At 39.5% G+C, this 16474-nt stretch overlaps 1 protein-coding gene across 1 annotated transcript; it reads right to left on the minus strand.

Annotated features, from left to right (window-relative positions):
• Positions 1–2509: 2509 nt before the first annotated feature.
• Positions 2510–15420, minus strand: LOC111206182. The gene is made up of 5 exons (XM_022702555.1): positions 14542–15420; positions 14141–14443; positions 13908–14071; positions 2907–3133; positions 2510–2814 (listed from the first exon to the last, which is right to left on the minus strand). Exons 1-5 carry the CDS (start codon positions 15418–15420, stop codon positions 2510–2512), a joined length of 1878 nt encoding a protein of 625 aa, XP_022558276.1.
• Positions 15421–16474: the final 1054 nt, after the last annotated feature.

Raw genomic sequence — 16474 nt, forward strand, 5'->3', positions numbered from 1 at the left:
GGAGATGAGTGGTGGACTCCAAGGACTTCAGTCCGAGATTCAATAGCTCCACTGCCGTCACATTGGGAAAATGGAATAAAGGAAAAGGACTTCAGCTTACTGATTCACCATTGCGCACAGATGGTTCTCCGCAGTCGTTACTGTATTATTGCTCCGAAGAATCATGGCTAGGATTCACAGAATGGGTTAAGAAACCAACACCTTTACCACTTGGTCCGTCAATCTTAAATTTGTCTATAGCTACAAGGATAGTAAGTCCTGGAAAATGGCTTGGCAACGAGGTGATGTTTTCTTTTACTAATTTGTTGAATTTATCTTTGTTACACATCTGCATTGCTACATTAGTTTATTTTCATTGTGCATATTCAGGAAATGGATGCAGTTATGTTTATATGGCGAGTCAACACAACTTTCAAGCGCTGGGTTCCAAGCCGTGTTGCTTTCATGAATGCTATGTTCTGCCTCCAAATCCACGCTGCATACAACAAGTTCCTTCCTAACAAAAAAGCCTATGAATTGCTTGGTTTTCTTCTTGGCTATGACAGAGGAGAGATTCCATCTCATGGGCGGACTGATCAAGTTTGGGGTATCGATGTTGATCGTCTCTACTTTCCTTTGTTTGTAAATGGTAATCAACACTCCTCTAGACGTCTTAGTTTTCAGCTGGCTTTCTTTTACAAATTTAGTATTGTCCAACACAGGTAATCACTGGGTTGCTGTCTGTGTCAACATTATTGAAAAAAAAGGTGGAAGTCCTTGACTGCGGTGGGAGAAAGAATAGACAGTACGTCGAGAAGTTTGTTGCTATGATTCCTAGGACAGTGAAGGCCGTTGCACCACCTGAAAGACAGAAACAGCTACTCCTCGCATCATATTCTATCGTGGATGTACCTATGAAGACGAGATTGAACAAGTCTTGTTGTGACTGCGGTGCATACGCACTCAAGCACTTGGAATGCAATCTGCTTGGTATCGACCTCAGTTTATTGGATGATGAAATAATCATGAGTTGCAGACAGAAGATTGGTGTGGACTTATGGGAGGCTGCAAACGATCCCATTTACGTTGAGGCAATGACACGATATGTGCCTTCACCGTGGGAGAGAGAAGAGGTCTTTGACCTCGAAGATTGATTATGTGTCTTATTTGGAAATTTTAATTTGTAACAACTCTAACTTTGGATTTTCTAGGAATTATGCGACAATTCTATCTTTGTTTTTGTAGGATTTTTAGTTATTCTAATTTGATTTTCTGCAAAGAATAGTGTACTACATGATCATAAAACCTGAGGACCAAAAACACATTCAGAATACATCCATAATTCAAAAACAAACCCTAAACCCTAAATAAACCCTAAACCCTAACTAAACCCTAAACCGTAAACCCATAACCTCAAATATACCCTAAACCCTTAACTCAAACAAAAGTCAAAACCATAACCCCAAACACACATTACATCTATTTATTCACTTGTAATGTAAATCTTATACTAATTATCAATTGTCATGCCACTTTCTTTGCTCCATGTTTTGAAACTAATTTAGAGGATTTGAAGACAAAGTACATACGCTTGATAGTAGGTTGTAGACGTATTTTTGTGATTTTTTCCTGATCTGCCTTTGGTAGAATACACGTTATAGAAGTATGAAACGACGTCGTTTAGCTAATTTTTTTACCTACTCCCTTTTCTTCCTCATTATTCCTCGACAGAGAGAATAGCAGCGGCGAAAATTTGGAGATCGACCCAATCATGTCTTCGGCCAATTCTTCATCCACTCCAACAGATCGAGTCGCCAAACAACGCGGAATTCCCACGAGATGCAATTGCGGTGAGGCAGTGTCTCTTTTCACGTCAAACACAGTTAAAAATCCAGGAAGATTATTTCATCGTTGTCCGATGGGATCTGAGAAGGTTAGTCTTATGATCATGAAACTTTGTCTTTGTTCCAATCTAACCGTTTATTCGATGTTAATGATGAAGGACAAAACCCACTTGTTCAAGTGGACTGATAAGTCGGTTGTTGTGGAGATTGAAAACTTCCGGGACCTGTTTGACGTGCTTCTTGTTGACAATATTGCGTTTCAGAAATCAGTGAGAGATGGTGAGGCCATGATGAAAGGCCATGAGAGTAGAATTGAAGAAATGGAAGATGCAATTGCACATTGTGAAGAGAAGATCACAGAATGCATTAGGGAATTAAGGATCATAAAAGCTTTGGTTGTGTGTTGTTTGGCGATGGTCTTCATGTACCTTGCATATGCATGATGTTCATGTGCTGCCTCAAATTGTTGTTTTTCTTTTCAAACAAGTTTAAGACTATGTTTCTTGTTATTTCTTGGTGATTATCATCTACTAGAACCAATAATTTTGCAAATACCAATATTGTCACAAACATAGATCGATTAGTCTCAAGAGTTTAGCAAATACCAAATGGTCAAATAGGATCTTAAACAGAAGATCACTATGTTTCAAGATCAATAAGAAACAAAACAGAGACAGCAGAACAAACTAGATGGGTAAATCACATGTTCCTCTCTTGTGTCCTTCGGTACCACAACGACTGCACTTGTGCTTTTTATTCTTTCTTGATCCTTGAGAAGATTTTATTTTGTCTTCTACTGATTCATACCTTCTCTTTATTGGCCGACCAGCACTCTTTCTTGTCTCTGGTGGTAAAACCTTAGCAAGTTTAACCTCAGCAGGGACATTCCATTCACACTCTGGAACTACTATTGGATTAGTGGATTCCGCATAGGCGGTTCTCCACGCTGCAGTGGTGTATAAGCCGTCAGTAAATCTGTGCACTTCCATGCCTGTACCAACATAAACGTGATTGATTGGAGTCGATATGCTGAAATTAACAAAAATAAATATGTCCCAAGTTCATGTGTTTATACTTCCATACCTCGTGAATAAATGGCAAGAATGGCGTGTCGGCAAGGAATTTTTCCTATATTGTACTTCCCACATGTGCATGTTCTTCTTTCCAAATCAACATGACAATCATATATGTCTCCTTTCACAAGCGATTTGAAGTCGTCAACCTTGTAGACTTGAAACCCTTTTGCCTTCACAATTCTCCTATCAATCTTTTTCTCCACCTTAGTGGTTAAAGGATCAAGATGCTTAGAGCTTACCAAGCGACGCTCATAGAACCATCGAGTCAACAGTTCCACTACAAGAAAACAGCGATATTCTGACGGACATTCCGACGGAAAATGAAATCCTCGGAATATACCGAGGAATTTCCGAGGAAATTCCGAGGAAACACAAAATTGGGTTGCCTCGGAATTTTCTCGGAATATACCGACGGAATTCCGAGGAAACTACAGTCCGTCGGAATATTCCGAGGAAATTCCGAGGAAAACTCTGTTCCTCGGAAAAAACCGATGAATTCCGAGGAAATATTATAGCCGTTGGAGAGCCGTTGGGGGATTTTACAAAATTCCGAGGAAATTCCGACGAACTAGTTTTGTCCGTCGGAATTCCGTCGGAATTTCCTCGGTATGTCGGCAGGATTTAAACTATAAATACAAGCACTCCTCTTCCTCTTCATTCACTTCATATCTTCATCCTCCCTCTTACTCTATTTACACACGAATTTGATTCATAAAAAATATGTCTTCTTCAAATTATTTTCGTTCTTGGATCGATCGACCTCATTTGGATCCGAACACGAGATTGCTTACGGAAGAATACCAACGAGGTATAACTGAATTCATGGGGTTAGTTCACCGACAACCGGAAGCAAAAACAGGTATGTTAAGATGTCCTTGCTCTAATTGTAAAAATAGAAAGGTTATTAAAGAGTGGGATGTTTGGACTCATCTATATTTGAGTGGGTTTACACGAAGTTACAAAATTTGGTATCATCATGGGGAAACTGATTATGAACATGGTAGTACTAGTGAACCTCAGCCAGCGGTTAGATTAGAAGAACCAATTAGAACGGATGTAGATTATGGTGTAGGTACTGAGCAGATGGTAAATGATCATTTTAGAGGGGAAGATTTACCCAATGCAGAAGCTAGGAGATTTTATGATATGTTGGATGCTGGAAAGCAACCATTGTACGAAGGTTGCAGAGATGGTCATTCAGCTTTATCATCTGCTACAAGATTGATGGGCATTAAAACAGATTATAATTTGGCTGAAGACTGTGTGGATGCGATTGCTGATTTTGTAAAAGGTATTCTACCCGAGGATAATGTAGCTCCTGGTTCATACTACGAGGTTCAGAAACTCGTAGCTGGTCTTGGTTTATCGTATCAGGTAATAGATGTATGCAGCGACAACTGCATGATTTATTGGAGGGTGGATGAACAGCGGGTTACATGCAAATTTTGTGGAAAGCCTCGTTATAAAGATACAATTGGAAGAGTTCCAGTGCCATATAAAAGGATGTGGTATTTACCTTTGACGGAAAGGTTGCAGAGGTTGTATCTGTCTGAACGCACAGCGCAACCAATGAGATGGCATGCGGAGCACTCAACAGATGGTGAGATCAGACATCCTTCAGATGCAAAAGCGTGGAAGCATTTCCAATCAAAGTATCCCGACTTTGCGTATGAGAGAAGAAATGTCTACCTTGGATTATGTACTGATGGTTTCAGTCCGTTTGGCAAGAGTGGAAGACAGTATTCTCTATGGCCCGTCATTCTTACACCATACAACCTCCCCCCAAACTTGTGCTTGCGACGAGAGTTTTTGTTTCTCTCGATTCTCGTTCCCGGACCAGAGCATCCTAAGAGATCACTTGATGTGTTTCTTCAGCCACTAATATATGAGTTGCAACAACTATGGGCTCAAGGTGCTGAAACATACGATGTTTCGTGTAAAGAAAACTTTCAAATGCGGGCAGTACTAATGTGGACAATAAGTGATTTTCCAGCATATGGTATGTTGTCTGGATGGACAACGCATGGAAGGCTATCATGTCCATATTGTCAAGATAACACTGATGCTTTCCAACTAAAGCACGGAAGGAAAACGTGTTGGTTTGACTGTCACAGGAGATTCCTACCACCTGATCATCCATATCGTAGGAGTAGGAATTTGTTTACGAAGAACAAGAGGGTGTTTGACAGTCCACCTCCGGAAATTTGTGGGAAAGATTTGAAGATACAACTAAGAGATTTTGGTGCAGAAAGGACGCCAGAAGTCGGTGGACATGAGCGTTTTCCGGTAGATGCTGTTGGAGAACTACATAACTGGCACAAAAAAAGTATTTTCTGGGATCTGCCATACTGGGAGGATCATCTGCTAAGGCATAATTTAGATGTCATGCATATTGAGAAGAACTTTTTTGACAATCTCATGAACACGATCCTTAATGTTCAAGGTAAAACAAAGGATAATTTGAAGTCAAGACTGGATTTAGTCGATATATGTGCTCGTTCAGAACTTCATGTTGATGAGAATGGTAGGGCTCCTTTTCCCATATACCGACTTGATGCAGCGGGAAAAGATGCGTTCTTTGATTGGATTTCAAACGATGTGGAATTTCCAGACGGTTACGCATCAAATTTGCGTAACTGTATCGACAGAAAGGAAGGAAAGTTTACTGGCTTGAAAAGCCACGATTGCCATGTAATGATGCAGCGCCTCCTTCCGTTCGCCTTCAAGGAAATATTACCACGAAATGTTCATGAAGCAATTGCAGGGATAAGTGGTTTCTTCCGCGATTTATGCACGAGATCAGTGACTCTTGAAGGTATTGAAAATTTGAAGACTAACATAGCCGTGATTCAGTGCAACCTTGAGAAGATATTTCCTCCCTCATTTTTTGATGTTATGGAGCATCTTGTTATTCACCTGGCAAGAGAATTGGAACTTGGTGGTCCTGTGCAGTATAGATGGATGTATCTGTATGAGCGGTATATGTTCCATTTGAAGAAGATGGTGAAAAATTTAAGTAGGGTGGAAGGTTCTATAGTCGCACAGATGATCAATGAAGAAACTTCAAACTTTGCCGAGTACTACTTTCCAGCAGAAGTTCAGACCAAAAACAGAAGACCTGCTCGGCATGATGATAGAGGCGAACGGGCAACATATCATGTTACGGTTCCAGACATTTTCACAGACGTTGGACGACTTAGCGGAAAACCAAAGGACCGTCGACTTACTGAGCAGGAGCGCAGTCATTTGCAAACATATTTGCTCACCAACTGCGAAGACGTTCTTCAATATGAGAGGTAAATAAATGAGCTTACAAATTTTTATTTTAACAAGTTGAAATTTAAATCTTAATTAATTACATTATTGTCATCATATACAGGATTTTCATGGCAGAAAAGCGGTTCGAGTATAGATACGCCACAGAGGACGAACTAGAAGAAATGAAGCAGAGAGAATTTACTGGATGGATGTTTACTTATGTGAGTGCTTTAAACAAATTAAAATATATTTTATCACATATTTATACTAATTCACATTTATTGATATAATATATATATATGTGCTATTAATAGGTGTCTGCTGGTTTGGCCAGAGGTGAAACATTTGACGATTGGATACGTGAGATGGTCGTTGGACCAAACTTTGTTGTGAAGTCATATCCGAGATTTTGTACTCGAGGATATGCATTCACAACTCAGAAGAGGAGACGTTCGAGTACGACTTATGATGCTGGCGTTTGTTCTGCATCAGGAGATGATGTATACTACGGACACATACATGAGATTTTGGAAATCAAGTATTTGGGCATGGTTGGATTGCGCTGTACTGTTTTCTATTGTGATTGGCACGACAACACCCCAGATCGAGGTGTGAGAACAGATGCATTTGGTGTTACATCAGTAAATTCGAGGCGAAAGCTGCAATATTATGATCCTTTCATTCTTGCTTCCCAGGCCGATCAGGTAATTAAATGTTAATTATTCAGAATGATTCATCATCATGTGTATTAATTTATAATTTTTCTAAATGTTACAGGTTTGTTATATCAAGTACCCCCGGGTAAGGAACAGAGATGATCCATGGGTTACTGTTACAAGACTCAACCCGAGAGGCCGAGTTCAGGGAAGTTCTGAGCTGGAAGACCCACTACAACCAAGCACATCCGGCAACTGTAGTGCAGCAGAAGATTTAGCTGGAGTTGGCCTTGTAGTCGATTTAACCGACTTTGGAGAGGAAGCCGTCGTTCACGTAGAGGATGAACCAGTAATTGGAGAGTTTCACCAAGATCCAGATTCAGATTCATCTGGTGATGATGACTCGGAAACAGACTACCATTGAACTTTTTTTTTTTTTTTTTTAAGAAATACCGAGGAAATTCCGAGGAACACTTGATATAACCTCTTTCCTCGGATAATAGTTATTTGGTTTATCTAGCAAGGCAAAGCTGAATACGAATTAAAAGCTACACAAAACACAACCAAATAAAACAAAGAAACCATGTAAAAGAAATACGAACTCATAATTAAGAAACCTAAAAAAAACTCAGTTCAAAATTAACAGAAAATAAGACCATAAAACGTTAGAATAGAAAAGAAAATAAAATAGCCGGTGATAGCTCCTACTCCTCGTCTCCTGCTCCAGATGTTCCTGCATCGTTGGGTCTCTTGGACCTCTTTCTTACCCTGTGTGTACCACTCGAACCCGAACCAGAGCTGGATGGAGAGTTGTCCCGATGAACTACATCATCCTTTTGGCAACGACACGGCCTGATACGTGAAATGGCAGCCCAGATCTTGTGTAGCATGTCGTTGTTTGTCTTTATGCTCTGATCTCTCCAATGTTGTTGCTGGCGCGAAGTGGCGTTCGGTGGAAGCTCTTGCAGCTTGTACTGGCTGGAGTCTGATGGGAGTAGCTGATGGGGTTGTGAATCATCTGGAATGGCTTGTGCAGCCTCATCTTGTCCTTCTTCATCAACCACGCCCTTGCCTTTGGTCTGATATTTTGGCGTGAAGAAGGATGGCTTGTCTACTAGTGCGGTAGCAGGGGGTAGAAACTCAACTGCAGCCTCTGAAAGTAGAGCAGTCAGGCCGATCTGAGGCAGGTGGCAGTAGAGTGTTTTCTTCGCTCGGTCCTGGAATACGTAGACGTAAGGACCATCCCGATCGATCCTCGAGTGGGGACCAGCTATGAACTCCTTACTTACTAGAGAAATGACATCCAGGTAGTTCCAAGCAATGTTGTTCGATCTGTCCAGTGCTACCTGGTGGTTCTCACAGTCTACACCCACATGTCTAAGGATCCGAGTAATCACTGCACCAAATCCACATGCATTGCTCTTGGATTTGGTTACTTTCCCCTTGTATCCTGCTAAGTTTGCGGCCAGCACCGCTCCCATGTTGAAGGCAGTAGCAGGTGGGAATGTAGAGTTTCCAAATGCCGGTAGCAAATGCCTCACACCTTGGTACAGGAGGCACAACTCCCATTGCGTGACTGATGCGGCTGTGGTTGTCCCGTATAGCAATGAGCCAATGAGGCGTGTCGCATATCTCAGTACTGGGCTCCGGATAAGTGACTCCTTTGCCTGAGAAGATCTATAAACCCCTGTGCCAATCGTTTCCCAGAAGTTCAACAGCTCTGAAGTCCAATAAAGACCATATGTCCTCTCCCCCGCACTCAATCCAAATAGTCCGCAGAGGTCTGTGAAAGATACCTCATAGTATACTTTCTGCACTACGAATGCCAGAAAACCTTCCTGATGGCTATCATCGGGACGGGTGACGTATGCGGATGCTATGAACTGGCGTACCAACTCCGGATAAGTGGGTTCCTTGAGGTTGCATAGTTGGCCTAGACCCATGTTCTGGAACAGTCCTTCAATGTCTGCTTTGATTCCCAATATTGTCATCGTCTCAGGACATGCTAGTTGTGTAGCCGGAACGGCTACCTTCTTCATGTTGTTGTAGTGGGTGGTATCAGACTTATCCCACTTCTTTGGCCTTTGCTTCTCCAGCTGTGACGAACCCGCTTCTTGTGTGTTTTTCTTTGCTGATGTTTTCGTGCGCTTCATTCTCTACAAAATAGAATCATTGCTCTCAACATGGTTATAATCAATTAAGAAGGCAAAGCTGAACATGAAAATGAAAAGCAAAATCGAGTTGTGATAAAAAAAAACGAAATTGAAAAAAATTCTCTATCCCTAAATCATCTCAAATCATGTTCCAAACTCGTTGATCACAGACAATTGTGTTCTATTCCATGTTTAAACATCTGTTTCATGCATATTTGATCAAGGAATCAACACGGAAATAAGAAATTCACAAAACCCAAAAAATTGCTCAAGAACACGATTTCAGAATGTGGAGATTCGCGGAGTATACCTGTCTTAGGGTGAAGACGAGTGTAGGAATCAGGTAGAGCTCGAAAAATCAAGTGGAATAGAGCCCAAAATTGTTCAAATCGGATGATTATAGAGAGAGAAAGGGGGGGGCGAATTATAGGGGAAATCGGAGGGGATGAGAGTTCTAAGGTTTAGATCCAAAAAAGGTCGGGTTTTGCCTTATAATTCTGTTTTCCGAACACGCATCGATCGATGCGTTTTGTTTCTATAACGCATCGATCGATCACATTCTTACGGCCCGGGCCATCTTGGTAATCGATCGATGCGTTTTTGTTCTATAACGCATCGATCGATGCGTTTTTAAAAAAACATACAAGATTTTCCGAGGAAATTCCGAGGAACAATTCAGATTGTCGATCGATCGATGGGATACTCTCATCGATCGATCACAATCTTACGGCCCGGTCCATCCTAGTAATCGATCGATGCGTTTTTGTTCTATAACGCATCGATCGATGCATTTTTAAAAAAACATACAAGATTTTCCGAGGAAATTCCGAGGAACAATTCAGATTGTCGATAGATCGATGGGTTACTCTCATCGATCGATCACAATCTTACGGCCCCGTAAATCCTAGTAATCGATCGATGCGTTTTTGTTCTATAACGCATCGATCGATGCATTTTTAAAAAAACATACAAGATTTTCCGATGAAATTCCGAGGAACAATTCAGATTGTCGATAGATCGATGGGTTAATCTCATCGATCGATCACAATCTTACGGCCCGGTCCATCCTAGTAATCGATCGATGCGTTTTTGTTCTATAACGCATCGATCGATGCATTTTTAAAAAAACATACAAGATTTTCCGAGGAAATTCCGAGGAACAATTCAGATTGTCGATAGATCGATGGGATACTCTCATCGATCGATCACAATCTTACGGCCCGGGCCATCTTAGTAATCGATCGATTTGTTTTTGTTCAAAAACGCATCGATCGATGCGTTTTTTTTAAAAAAATTACGTTTTGAAACCCCAAACACTAGTTCGTCGGAATTTCCTCGGAATATTCCGAGGAAATTTCGAGGAAGAAGAGGGTTTCGTCGGAGTTCCCTCGGAATAATCCGAGGAAATTCCGAGGAAATAGGGTTTTTAAACCGAAAACAACGTTTTGCCGTTTGAATAACACCTATATAACCCTTATTAAGTGTCTTACGTTCATTATGAAGTCAAAAATTTGTTCCTTACCGTATAATTAACACTTTTCCGATTGTATGAACGAAATCTCGCAACATAAGAGAAACACTTATACCTTTTAACGAACGGTAAAGGGAATACTTTCAATTAGTTTTGAAATTTGTTATTTCATGGTTTATGCTCATGTATACAAAGAATCCTCAATGGTATGCATTACAATTGTATAAGAAATGAAATACGGCAAAAAAAATTGATGTTTTGAAACCCCAAACACTAGTTCCTCGGTATTTCCTCGGAATATTCCGAGGAAATTCCGACGGATATTTTACTATCTGTCGGAATTTCCTCGGAATATTTTCATTTTACCGGGCAAATATTTCGCGAAAATTGAAATTAGAATTCCGACGGAATTCCGACGGATAATGTCCGTCGGACCCTAGGTTTTATAACCACGAGCCCCTTCTTCTTCCCCATTTCTCTCTTCTTCCTCTGCGCGACTCCTCTCTTTCTCTCCGGCGATTTCCCCCTGAAATCCGACGATATCTCCGGCGATCTCCCTCTTCTCTTACACAAATCATGTAAGGACCCTATCCCACTCTCTTAGGTTCTATTTGTTAGGTTTTTGTGTAGTTTTGATAGATTTTTGTTAGGGTGATTGGTTAGGATTGTGATTTGGTTGTATAATAGGTTTAGAATTGTGATTTGGTTGAATAATTTGTTTTGTTGAATTGATTTAGAATTTTTTTATAATTTTTTTATTTTTTGTATTTATAAAATCGATTTTTGTATATAAAATCGATTTTTGTATTTTACAAAACGATTTTTCTATATAAATTCGATTTTTTGGATTTTACAAAAAAAATTTCTATATAAATTCGATTTATTGGATTTTACAAAACATTTTAATTATTAAACAATTTTTATTTATTAAACTATTTTTTGTTTATTAGAACTATTTTTATATATTTATTAAAAAAATTTAATATATATAAATCTTTTTCTGTGATTAAATTATTTGGGATTTTTTTTTTAAAAAAAAATTAATTTATATATTTCTGTATTTATTAAATATATTTTTTAATTTACAGGTCTCATGATGATCAGACCCGGCCTCGACAGCGTCGTGGTCGTGGTGGTACGGGGAGCCAGTCTCGGGATTCCAGCCATTTTCAGGATTCCCCTTCGCCCCACAGCTCCAACCATACATCTCCCTCTGCTGCACCCGCTCATGCTCCTCTCGCTCCCGCTGCTGCATCCGCTCCTGTTCCTCCGGGTCCTCCGGGAGTGATGAGGGTTGCGGAGTTGGTTCAACAGCCCGGTCGTGACCATCTTCCGTATCTCACTCCGTATCCACATGGACGGGGTCAAACATGGTAATTAAACATTTTTTTTTCTTTAAATTTGGATTCATTATTAACCGTTTGTTCTTTTAATAAGGTTCAACCGATCCGGGAACGGGATCAGCGCATGGATCAACCGTATGATGTACTCGGCCCTCGACAGTGGACATCCGACTTTCACTCACTTCCCAACCGACAAGCAGGTTCTGTGGTTTCGTCAGTTTGCGGTAAGTATTCTAATTTTTTACTTATATTTTTAATCTTTAATATAAATTTTCTACTAATTGTGTTTTTTTTTCAGCAAGAGTTCAACTGGAATTCCGATGAGACGCTCTTTATCTATCACCACTTCGTCCATAAAGTAATGGACAACTATGGGAAGCAGATCCACGAGTGGAAGAAGAAGTGGGAAATCAATAAGGTTCGATTTAATTTATTAAACAATTTTTTAATTTATTAAACTATTTTTTAATTTATTAAACTTTTTTTTTTTTTAATTAAAAGGTCCCAAAGTCGATGAACGATACGGTCTGGAAGGAGTTGTGTGCGCATTGGGATAAGGAGGAGACGAAAGAAACTTCTTCCACCAACTCCACCAACCGCAGGAGCGACCGTAAAGGGAAGGGCATCTACAAGCATAACTTGGGTGCTCAATCTATTGCCACTCTCGGAGATCGCATGGTAAGTTCAACCGCTTTTTCTTCAATTATTTGAGTTTCAGAATTTAAATTTATTGTGCATTTCTTCTAATTTCTAATGTTTCTTTAATTTTATGTTTTTTTTCAAGGCGGAAGAAAATGATGGCGAGCCGGTCGATGATCTCGCCCTAATGAGGAGGGCGTATACCAACAAGAAGACCGGCCAGATTGATGACGGTCTTGTGAGGGACGTGGTCGACCTGGTCCAAACTCAGGTGGTAGACGAAGTGTCTCAGCTTCAAACCGAGGATGACGCTTCGACGGCTTCGACCAACTTGTCCCGGTTTCGAATCAACGAAATCGTTGAATCCGTAAGTTCTTTTTTTTTTAAGTTCAATTCATTTATTTCTTGGTTTAAATTTCTAAATTTGGCTTTTTTCTATTCAGTCGGTTCCAAAGAAGAAGGGACGTTTGTTCGGTTTGGGTCGTCGCACCCGGTCGGTTCCTCCTTCTTCTGCACCACCGCCCTTTGTTGATCCAGAAGTACTTACGGCTCAGTTGAAGGACAAAGATGATCGAATATCTTTGTTGGAGACCCAGATGGCGGCTCAACAGGCGGGCTATGAGGCACAGAGGAGGCTGAACCAGCAAATGATGGAGATGATGCAGAGGATGTACCCGAACGAGGTGTTCCCGGACGTGCCAGACCCGTAGTTTTTTTTTTCCCCAATCTCGGAATGTTTTATTTTTATTTGTGAAACTTTGAATATTAATTAGTATGATTTCAATTTTACTTTTAATTTCATATTTTCGAATTTAAATTTCAGAAATTTTATTTTTTCAAAAAAATTAATATTTTTTACATTTCGAGGAAATTAATTATATTTTTCACTACATCGATCGATGCGTTTTTGAACAAAAACGCATCGATCGATCCGTTTTTTTTTAAAATATAGCGAGGGACATTTCCCTCGGAATTTTCCGAGGGACAACTCCCTCGGAAAATTCCGAGGAACGGATCCCTCGGAATATACCGAGGGAACAGTTCCTCGGAATAAACCGAGGAAAAAGTCCGTCGGTATACTCCTATCGATCGATGTATATATGTCCAAACACGCATCGATCGATGAACTTCCGAGGAATTATCCCGACGAAGTTCTACCTCGGTATATTCCGAGGACTTTTCCGATAAACAAGGGATCCTCGGAATTTCCTCGGAAATTTATTTCCTCGGAATTCCGTCGGAAAATTCCGAGGGATTTCAGAGGAAAAAAGAAATTCCGAGGAATTATTTCCGACGACGTGTTTCGTCGGAATTGCGTCGGAATAACGAAATTCCGACGAAATTCCGACGATTTTTTCCCTCAGAATCCTTGATGTTTTCTTGTAGTGTTCCCTTATACTATCTAGCAAAGGAATAACCGGATATTCTCTAGGTATTCTCAAAACTGAATTTATCGACTCTGCAGGGTTTGTGGTCCTAATGTCATACCTTTCACCAGGGAAGAGAGAACAAGCCCATTTGCGCACATCAGCCTCCCGCAGATATCTTCCAAGCTCAGGACTCATTTCAAAAATTTCGGTGATACGTTCCTGAAATTCAATGTCCCTATATGCCCGTGAAGCTTTTTCCACCAAGGCAGTCAACCCTTTTGTCTTGAAAAATGCAACCACATTGGTCAACAAGTGATGAATGCAAATTCCATGTGCTGATTAAGGGTAGACAGTCCCAATCGCTTTAGAAATAGATGCATTTCTATCTGAGACAAAAGCTAGGTCTTGACAATCAGCAATAACCACTTTCAACTGTTTGAAGAACCACCCCCATGAATCGTCATTCTCCGAATCAACAACCCCAAATGCAATCGGATACAAATTAGAGTTACTATCTACAGCAATAGCAACAAGTAGAACTCCTTTGTATTTATTTTTCAGAAAAGTTCCATCAACAACAATCACCCTTCGCATTGCATTGTAGAATCCTCTAACTGATTGCCCAAATGACATAAATAGATACATGAATCTTCCCTTCTCATTAGTTTCATAGTGAGTATGCGTACCAGGATTAGCTTCTTTAATCATATGCAAATATGCTGGTATTTTAGCATAACTGCGATCCGGTATACCTCTAGCAGCTGCAATAGCAAACTCACGAGCTTCCCAAGCGTGCAGTAAGTAATCTCACAACTATGCTCCAATCTCATAAATTGAATGATTTCATTTGCTTTTGGGCCATCGTTTGCATCACCAAATCGATGTTGTATCAGAGTCCCAATTGTTCTTGCCGATGCTGTTTTCCCGAATTTCCTTTTCTTTGAAGGAGCACATGAATGTCTTCCCTCGCACTGGTTGATCATGAAATATGTAGACCCATCTATACCTTCTGCACGCACAGTCCAGTTGCACAATGCATCTTTACATCGAATATACCACCATTTTCTCGTGGATTTGAAAACAGTGTAATCAAAATTATTCTTCATCGCCAAAATTTCCATTGTGGCCTTCAGAACCTCTTTACTTCTGAAAATTTGATCCTTCTTCACGAAATCTCCTCTCCAGGCTCGACCATCCTTTTCACTGTCTCCATTGTTTTCAATCCTTAACCCAGCATCACCGGAACCATCCGCAGCGACATCATCTTTCCTTGTATCATAAGACTCCTTTGACGGCTTCACAAAATCTGCTCGAGTTATCTCAGGAACTTCTTCATCCTCAACATTACTTGAATCACACGGCTCCTTATTCAAATCAATATTGACTCGTTCTTTTTGATTTACACCCAAACCATAGAACGTGACACACAAGATAGTAGATGAATCCTTCTTTGCATACGCCACAAAATTAGATGTTTGCCGATCATTGGTGATAATAATTGGAGGATTCCCTCTTTGATTCACCATCGAATAACTGAACTCGGTATTAAGAACAATATGGTCCACCCCATAATCCTCACACACGATCCTCTTGAGCTTCTCCAATGGAGTAGTAGTTTCTAATGTTACCATTCAACCACGTCTTGATGTGTCTACCACGAAACTCCACTCTTCACTGCAACTAGACACCCATTCACCAGATTTAACATAGATTAGAACCATGTTGTGTTGATAGAGAGAAGAGATGACTTTCTGGATGAACAAGAGAGAAACACAAAGAAGAAAAAAAGATCGTGGGAGGAGGAGGAGGAGAAGAACGTGGAGAAAATATTCTCAAATATATTTTGAGGGATTTAGGGTAGATTTAGTTTAGATTTAGGAAACTTCTTTAACCGAATATGGAAGTTTCCATATTTTCACGATTTGCCTAGAATATGTATACTACCTAAGCAGAACACCGTATAGTTGGTGAGAGATGTATTGTTCCTATAGGCGTCATATAAGGTAAAAGGCAGAACAAGTTATGTAACGTAATATAACCGACATATATCATCGAGTTGTGGCTATATATCGTTATCAAGCTATAGGTATACCGAAGACATCTTTCTTGATTATAACGTAACCAAATCTATCTTTGCTAGAATATACAAGAAATGGTAGTTTACGGTATATACCCTTGATATATCTATGTTTAAAACTTAGAATCAGACATATAAACTAGATAGATTACCAGAATGAGTATTCTAACTGTAGCTAGAAGATAGAATAAAATATAATTCTAATTTTTTTTTAAAAAAGTTTAAACATATATATTGTCATACTTATGTTTCCAACACTTTTCATATTTTTTTACATTTATAAATTTCAATTTACTATTTTCCCATTAGAGAAGGATAAAACATGTCCAGAATTGCCAAAAATATGAGAAGTCTTGACAAACAAAAGTTCAAAGTGTCCATTTTTTCCAATTCTCTCTAGATAAAAATCAAATTTATTTGTAATTTACTATTTTTGATTTTTTTTTTTTAAATTTTCATAACTCGCAGTAATATATAAATATGTAAAATAAAATATTAATTTTATATTTTGTATTTGATTTTATTTGGTTTGTATTTAAAATTTATTTCATAATTATTTATATTGAAAATTAAATATATTTACTGGGCTATTGTATTTACTGGGCTAA

This window comes from Brassica napus, chromosome C5, assembly GCF_020379485.1.
Source record: "Brassica napus cultivar Da-Ae chromosome C5, Da-Ae, whole genome shotgun sequence".
Classification (NCBI taxonomy): Eukaryota; Viridiplantae; Streptophyta; class Magnoliopsida; order Brassicales; family Brassicaceae; genus Brassica; species Brassica napus.